General features: G+C 37.1%; 1 protein-coding gene across 1 annotated transcript; it reads right to left on the bottom strand.

Annotated features, from left to right (window-relative positions):
* Positions 1 to 3230: 3230 nt before the first annotated feature.
* LOC132278841 (sterol carrier protein 2) lies at positions 3231 to 4414 on the bottom strand. The gene is made up of 4 exons (XM_059780737.1): positions 4112 to 4414; positions 3948 to 4008; positions 3646 to 3748; positions 3231 to 3525 (listed from the first exon to the last, which is right to left on the bottom strand). Exons 1-4 carry the CDS (start codon positions 4238 to 4240, stop codon positions 3444 to 3446), a joined length of 375 nt encoding a protein of 124 aa, XP_059636720.1. The 5' UTR covers positions 4241 to 4414; the 3' UTR covers positions 3231 to 3443.
* Positions 4415 to 8864: the final 4450 nt, after the last annotated feature.

Below are 8864 nucleotides of genomic sequence, written 5' to 3'. Positions count from 1 at the left end.
CCGTCGGGATGAGTAATCTCCGAAAATTCTTCTATATTTTTTTTAAAAATAACCAGGGTGTTTAAGCTTGGATTATATCGGCGGGGCCTTAAAAAATTATTTACACCTAATAAGAATCAATCCTAAGAGCAGATATTTCATGAGATGCCAGAACCCAAATCTTTTCCAATTAGAACAACACATAGGAATGCTTTCACTTTTGGAAGAAAAGTTAAAACGTTGTTCAAGGTGTTAACCTCTCCCTATTAATCACACTCATTTCTAAGGGTTACAAAATCCTTTGGTTGCATTCTTCAGGCTGAAGTACACATCATGCTACTTGTCTCTTTTTCTTTCGCTGACATTCCCGTATTATGGACATGTCAAGTCTTCACTCGAATAACCATCCACTATGTTATGATTACCTAATGGCATGCATGGATAGAAAAATTAATAGGGAGGATCCAAATCCCACACAAAATAAGCATTTTTCCAAGTAAATAACATTCATCAAGACACCAGTCATGACAGTTGGCTAGAATTGTGGTATTCTGTTTCTTCACCATCATCATTAGGATATTTTTTTACATCAACAAGTGAAATCAAGAACTGTGAAGTGGAACATAAAAGCACCTCAAGCTCCTCAGAGTTCTGTTTCATTTTTCTTGGTGGGGCGATGGAGAATCTGAACTTGAACGGGTACTTGCAAGCACCACGTGGATCCAACAACAGACTTACAAGAGGCTGGAAGAGCTGGTATTGGAATCTATCACCACCTAAGTTGCACAAAAGTGACAAAATCCAAGTCGCACAGAGTGTGTTAAAGTAGCGCTCATTTAAAAGAATTGTGTACCTTAGATCAGCACTCTCTTCTTTGATAGTCGCACATACTGTTGACACAACAGGGGCCCTAAATAAATTGAAATGAAAGGAGTAGGTACCACTTAAGTCGAGGCAACATAATTTGTCAACTGATTTCTTACTAATTTGCAAATCAAATCAGTCTACTATACACGCACAAAGAAACCCTATCCCCAACCTTCATATTCTCAACAAGATAACCATCCATCAACTCTCTACTAGTTTCACCACCTAGATGAAAACAACAACAAAGTCGCAGCATTTCTGTTACTATAATGCGGATGAAGCAATGAATCATACTGTGAAATCCCAGTGTCCTTCCTAGTGCGCACAATCGAATAGTATGAAACAAAATTATTTTTTATGCCAAGCACCAAAGAAAGAACAAAGCACAGAAGGTTCAGTGTTCCTCCAGCCATTTCAGATACAATTTTCCATGGCAGCGTTCACGCAGAGTGTTGCTATCTTAAAAAAGAATTGCACAAATATGAACATTTTGACAGGCAGCAAATCAAATATTCCTCTTCGAAGATGATAACAGACAACATTTCATTCCTTAGGGGAGCCATTGCAAGAGAGATGCAAAGCTCTCCTCTAAAAGCATTTGCTCCACAAAAGGGAAAACACACAAAGATCAAGACAAGCAAGGACATTTAGTTTTTTTATTCGCCTAACGTATCTTAGAATTCTCGAGGAGTGCTTACTTTTCTCCCTCTTTTCCCAATCTGCAACTTTTAAACACATTCTTGCTTCTAAGATCGCACTTTCTCTTGAGGCATCAACTCCTACAACCATTTCTAACTCGAACACATTCTTAAAAAATGCTAAAGAAACTAAAAATTATATCACCGCTCTTTTCTTTGATAAAATTGCACATCCACTATTGCCATAGTAGGGGCTTACCTTAGTGGTTTTCTATTAGAGGGGTCTTGTCCCACATCAAATTCGGATGGGGAAGGTCTTGGGCATATAAGGGCGGGTATCCGTCCCCGCTGTTGCGGTCGGATCACCAGATCACCCTACCTACCCGTCTCCCCTTGCACTTCCCATGAAAGGAGTAGATGCCACTTAAGTTGAGGCAACAGAAATTACCAAGTGAGTTCAGACTGATTTGCAAATCAAACCAGTCCTCTACGGCTCTACGCACAGCAATAAATCATTCCCCAACCCTCACATTCTCAATAAGATGGTAACCATCCATCAAATCTCTACTGATTTGCACAACAAATCAGTCCTTTACAAACAGCAATAAATCATTCCCCAACCCTCACATTCTCAACAAGATGGTAACTATCCATCAAATCTCTACAAGTTTCACCTTCTAAATGAAACAATAAAAAAATTGCAGCATTTCTGCAACACAAATGAAAAATTGAAGATGATAACTATCCATCAAGTTTCTACGAGTTTCACCTTCTAAATGAAAACAATGAAAAAGTTGCAGCATTCCAGCAACTCAAATGAAGATGAAGCGTGCTGTGAAATCCCACTGCCCCTGCTTAGTGAGCAGAACATCAAATAGTATAAAACAAAAGTAATTTTATGCCAAACATCAAAGAGAAAACAAAAGACAGAAGTTCAGTGTTCCTCCAGACATTTCACATACAATTTTTCATGAGTGTTCATGCACTTTTGACAGATGACACTGTTGATATCCTAAAAGGAACTGCACATATATGAACATTTTGACGTTTGAAAGATGATAACACACAACTTTTCATTTCTTAGTTGAACCAATACAAAAGAGATGCAAAGTTTTATGTGTCTCCTCTAAAAGTATTAGCTATGCAAAAGGAAGTGAGTAACACACAAAGATCAAGAAAAACAAGGACATTGAGGGCCTGTTTGGTTCAGTTTTCTGAAAACAATTCTCGAGAAATAGAAAATTGTTTTCAGAGAACTATTAAAGACATTTTTTTAACTAAGTATTCATAAAAAAGATTTTAGAAATGGTCAACAAAACAGTTTTTTTTGACAATTCTCTGATTTTCAGTCTTCAGAAAACAAAAAACTGAACCAGACACGCCCTTAGGTTCCTAATTCGACTAACGTGTATCTTAGAATTATTGAGGAGTGCTTAGTTTTCTCCCTCTTTCCCAATCTGCAACATTATAACACATTCTTCAACATTATAACACATTCTTCGCTTTTAAAATCACAGTTTTCTCGAGGCACCAACTCCTAGAACTATTTCTAATCTGAACAAAATTCCTAATAAATAATAACAGAAACTAAAAATTATGCACCGGGGCGCATTGCTTGAGATTAATAACTAATCCACCACAACTGGTTAAACTCTTAAGTTGTACGATAAGCTGACTAACAAGGTATATATGGAAAATTACAGATCCAGGAATGCTCAAGATTTCAGTCTCGACGAGAACTCAAAATAATTCAGAAAGCAAATTTGCAAATTTATATTTGAAATTCCTTTAGGACTAATAGCTTTCAATCTAATCCCATAAGTGTTCAAGGATGGTTTCAGATTAACCCCAATTTTAAGCTAATATCAGAGAAAATCGAAACAATCCTCTAGTAAAACCCCCTCCAACATAAATCACTGCTTTTTTCTTTCTTTTTCTTTTTTTTTTTTTTGTCTACTCTCACATTTTTGAAGGCTTGGGGAAAATGTCAGGAGTAAATTTCTGAGCCGCACTGAGACTGCCCTTAATCTTCATGGCACCCCTGCATCCATCAACGTATCACAAAAACATCAACCTCAATAAAATTTATCATAAATCATTAACAATTAAGAATTTTGAAAAATAAAATAATAATATGAACGACTAAAAAAAAAAAAAAAACCTCATGAAAGCAATCTGGGGGTTCATCTTGCCACTGGCAACCTTAATAAAATCATCATCCTTGAAAGAAAAGGTGGCATCAGGTTTCCCACCTTCATATGGCCCTGAATTCCCCCAAAAAAAAATGAATATAAGAATTACACAAATAATATTAAAAAAAAAAAAAAAATCACAACAATTGTAACACATTTCTTTGCTTGTAGTAGCTAAATTATGTCAATGCAGTGGACAAATAAAATTGGAAATGAAGTTTGTTGGACGATTATTATGGTAATTTGGATTGAAGAGAATAAAAACCCTAACCTTTGGTAACATCTCCTTTCTTGAGATCGACAACATAACTGACCTCATTAAAACCGAGTTTCTGTAAACACAACATGATGATATATCAGGTTAAAGAGTCTAAAATCAGATCGAACATGGAGTGTGTGTTTGTGTGTGTATATAGAGAGAGAGATTACTGTTACCTTGGGGGCGATGTTGATCTGATAAACGAGGCCGATCTTGGTGGCGAGTTGTTTGCCAGCATCGGTGGCGAGGTGGAGTTTCATCTGGTCCATGAGGGCGTCGGACTTGAGCTGACTGGAATCGGCCATGGGTGATTAGGGTTTGGTTGTTGGGTGAGTATGAGGCTGAGTCGGTGAGTATTGTTTGAACAGACCATGAACTCAGGGACTACCTACTACTTATTATGGAGAGAGACGTCTGGGTTAGAGCATTAAATGATAGAGCAGTGTCCGGAACGAAATGAGATAGGGGGTGGATGGGATGGACACGCAAACCAACATTTTATTTTTTCTGGTATTTTCCAACATCATGGTGACGTAGCATAATCAATAATAAGATCACTCGATTCACTCCGTGCCGAATCAAAATCCTCTCGAGGAAGGAAACAACTTCAACTGCACTTAAAACTAGATTTTTATTTTATTTTATAACTCTCCTTGTTCCAAAATTTAATATATTAGTGAGTTTTTAATATTTTTTATTATTTTAATAAGACTGAATTTTTAAATTTATTTTTATAAAAAATAAAATAATATTATGTAATTAGTGCACTTGCTTCATCAAATCAATCTTATATGATAGTTTGAAAATATTATAAAAAATAGGTACATTCATTTTTAAAACTATACATATATTTTGAGGCATTTCAAAATAAAATGATGAATAATAATTTTGGAATTGAGAGAATATTATTTTTAAATAAGAAAAATTAACTCACTGGCTCATCACTTTGGACTTTTGGATTGTTTGTAACTCTAACTAATTTTAGTAATTTTTAATATAATTATTTTTTTTTTACTAATGATGAAATGAAAAAATAGAAAATAAAATATTTGTGTGTTGCATGACTTTTTGGTGAGATTTTGTGTAGATCTTCTCCATTTTGAGCTGATTCTCTTGTTGTAATGTGCTAGGTATAGTTTTTTATCTCAAATAAATTTATTTTCAAGACATTAAATATAGGTACATTTAATATATTTAAGGGCGAATTGTAAAAAACTCCCCTCAAGTTTCACATGTTAGCAAAAAATCACCTCTCATAAATTGTTTTAGTAAGAAACCCCCCTCAACTACTATGAGGGAGGTATTTTAACAGCGGTCTATTTAAGGAATTATCTTTTAGACGAAAATACCCTTAAACATTACACTATCTCGATCTCATCCTCAGCCGTCCAAAGGTTCCAAAGTTGAAGCTCTGTTCTGGGTCTTCTTCCTCCCCTACATCATTGATGCCGACAGCGGCCACCAAAACCCAAACCCAAAATCTCAATTCAAAATCCAAAATCAGTCAACAGAGTTAGTCATCCTCCAATGTTCCAAGCAACAGAGGTCGGCACAATTAAAACCACCGCTGGACAACTACGCGAGCAAAATCAGATGGTCTAAGATCCAATTGTTGTGGTGGGTCGTCTTGCTAGAGTGCCGTCGGCGCGCTAGACAACACACGAGTCATGAGTTTGTACCGGTTACAAGTCCATCTTCCGCCGCAAGGTCGGGATCGTTGCAAAGTCATGAGTAAAGTCATGAGTTTGGTGATAGGAACACTACGGAACAGAATGTAATCCCTTGACAGATCTTCCGATGGAACGAAAAGAAACTTCGAACACCCATTTTTCACTTCAACAGACATTATGAACTACAAATTAAGGACACATCCCACCAATTAAAACACAAACTTTAATTCTTGAATCGATACAAACAATTGAATAATCATTTATCAGAATTCTGCAAAACTACAAAGGTGAAAGACAAAATCACAGTAAGCATACATTTTGAACCATACTTGTACAAAATTAAATCAGAATTAACGAAGCAAAATGGAATCCAGTTTTCACGGATCTGACAATTTCCAAGAAGCAAGACATTGGAAAACAAAATTTGATAGATTAAAAAAAATTCATGACAATAATCCAAACAATGTACGGAATCAAATTAACAGACCTATTTTAGAATTGATGGAACAGAACATCTATAGTGACAATTACTACGAAATTTCAGTTTAAATCCCAAGAAAGCCCAATTGTGACAAAAATTGGACAAACAAAAAAAACACATCTTTGATCAAATCATAGACAAATGCTTATAAAGTGAATAGAAGAAGCAAAGCAGAGAGGAATCAAACCCTGCTACCGCTGAGGGCGAGATCGGGACAGTGTAATGTTGAAGGGGTATTTTCATCCAAAAGATAACCTCTTAAACAGACAACAGTTAAAATACCCCCTCATAATAGTTGAGGGGGGTTTTCTTGCTAAAACAACTCATAAAGGGAGTTTTTTTACTAACAGATGAAACTCGAGGGATGTTTTTTGCAATTCACCGTCTATTGAAATTATTTTTAATTGTCTTAGATAGATTTAATATACTAAAATTAAATTTAATTGTAGCGCACATGCATGGTGCAGTACCCTGCAAATGATCCTGTTTATAATTTTGAATTTGGACTTTGCTCAGCTTGATTTGTTTAGTAAGATGATCTAAATTTGATCTTGATCCAATTTAAGTTTGTGTTCAAGATTGCTCGGTTCATTTAGTAATAGTAATTTTTGTAATTTTTGTTTTTTTTTCCTTCCTAGCAACAACAACACAACCAAACAAAGAAGCCAAACCCAACAAAGGAATTAAGCATGACAACCTACAACATCACTCAAGGCTAAAACAGCAATCGAAGGAGGAAAAGTCCCTAACACGAGATCAGAAACAAAAATCTCACGAGAAAGTTCAGCAAGGGCATGAACCACCCGATTACCAGATCGCCGGACATGAGACAGCAAACTCGTAGAGAATGCCTGCAACTCCCGATTGATATCAAACACAATTGAATTAATTTTAGTTGGACAAGAGGAACGTTTGGCCAAAGCATTCACAACCAGTTGCGTATCAAATTCAAAACACACATATTGATAACCAAGAGAACGAGCCCAAAAGACAGCACGACGAAAGGAAATAGCCTTCACCATCAATGCCAAAGAACAAGGAAACTGTTTAACACCATAGCATGAAGAATGGTGCCAACAAAATCCCGAAAGATTGATCCCCCGCCACCCAAAGCAGTATGCAATTGAAAGCTAGCATCAATATTACACTTCACAAACCCAGGCAAAGGAGGTAGCCAAGTCGATAAGGAGGTATATACAAATTCCTGCCCCACCTTCATGCATTGAAGTTGAGCCGCTTTAAATTCCCAAAAATGACACACAGCCATACTCACCACCATATCCGATTCCCACTCCTCACCCTTAAAAACTTTTATATTCTTAGCCTTTCATAGATACCAAGCATAAAAAGAGGACAACCCCAGAATAAAGAATTTATTCGGTGAAGATTCAGCATGAGAGACAATATAACACCAGGCATCCACAAAAGACTGAAAATACTCTAAGGAAAAATCAAACCTGAAGGGAGATAATTTCCATACATGTATAAAGTGAGGACAACGAAAAAATAAATGAAGGACATCCTCCTCCTTTGACCCACATCTGGTACAAATAAGAGACTCCAAGCATCCTTTAGTCATAAGAGCATGTCTTGTAAGGATAGCGTCATGACAGCATCGCCATATAAAATGTTCCACTTTAGAAGGACCCAGGCATCGCCACACCAAATTCCAAGGAAAACCAGCAATATTAGGATTTAAAGTAGGCCGACAATTCATCGCATGCAAATTAGTAGACGAATCAGAAAGGTACATAGCCAAATGTTAAGTAGAGTGCACTGAAAATTTGCCATTAGATTCCGGGGCCCAAATTTGGACATCGTCTTTATCCCAGTGGCTAAAAGTGATACGAGAAATAGCGGCAACCTCATTTGGTGGAAAAACTACATTAAAATATCCAACTTCCAAGTTTTATGGTGACTATCAATTAACTCAGCTACATGAGAAAAGGAAGTGTTACCGTACGTGTTTGTTAATTTGTGAGAAAGAGAAGGGACCCAATGATCACGCCAAATGTGAATAGATTGACCATTCCCTATTGACCACCTCAAACCTTGATTCAGAAGGCATTGGGTGGACCAAAGACTACGCCAACCCCAAGAAGGATTTAAACCAAGGGATGCCTCCAAGAACGAACATGAAGGGAAATATTCAGCCTTGAGAACCCGATATGGGAGACCTGTCCTCCGAACTTGAAAATTCCAAGCATGTTTTGCCAAAAGAGCCAGATTAAAAGCTTCAAGATCCTGAAAACCTAATTCCCCATTTTGTTTTCCTTTACAGTGAGTCTGCTATTGAAAAATCAATAACAAGTGGTGGCCTGAAGTTTCGCCGAGAACAACCTGCATGAAACAGAGATAAAGAAAAAGGAGGTTGATGTATAAGTGCAGTATCTTAACTTACTCTTTGTGGATCTGGAGAAACAACAAGCCCCTGTGTAGTGCCTTTTTGTGTTGTAAAAGAATGCCCCAAAGATTCAGATTCTGAAATCTGGTCAGCAACCCATCGGGTCCCAAATTTGGCATTCACCCGACCCACATCAGAAGAACAGTTTACGACAGACGCTATACCCACACCTTAGAAAGTGTGCACCGACTCCGATGAATCGATGACTGCCGATGGTTTTATACATCCATAGAGACCACCAAAATCCGTAGCAATAGACAAAGAAGGTGCACCAGAGTACCATAGCGCCTGAGTAAGGGAAGAACGGGACACCTCGCATTGCATTCCATGTTAAGAATTAAGAGTTGAAAGGTGATTCAAGCGATCGGCCATAT

This window comes from Cornus florida, unplaced genomic scaffold, assembly GCF_030987335.1.
Source record: "Cornus florida cultivar Cherokee Brave unplaced genomic scaffold, ASM3098733v1 CherokeeBrave_3.0.0_Hap2_Chr10, whole genome shotgun sequence".
NCBI lineage: Eukaryota > Viridiplantae > Streptophyta > Magnoliopsida > Cornales > Cornaceae > Cornus > Cornus florida.
This window is presented reverse-complemented; position numbering and strand designations above follow the sequence as displayed.

What these genes read in the sequence shown, in the direction of transcription:
- LOC132278841 (XM_059780737.1), bottom strand. Translation starts at nt 4,240, where the DNA reads ATGGCCGATTCCAGTCAGCTCAAGTCCGACGCCCTCATGGACCAGATG. An exon ending in GAAAGGAGATGTTACCAAAG is followed by an intron (nt 3,749 to 3,947) that starts GTTAGGGTTTTT and finishes GGGGGAATTCAG; the next exon opens with GGCCATATGAAGGTGGGAAA. An exon ending in CCCCAGATTGCTTTCATGAG is followed by an intron (nt 3,526 to 3,645) that starts GTTTTTTTTTTT and finishes TGATGGATGCAG; the next exon opens with GGGTGCCATGAAGATTAAGG.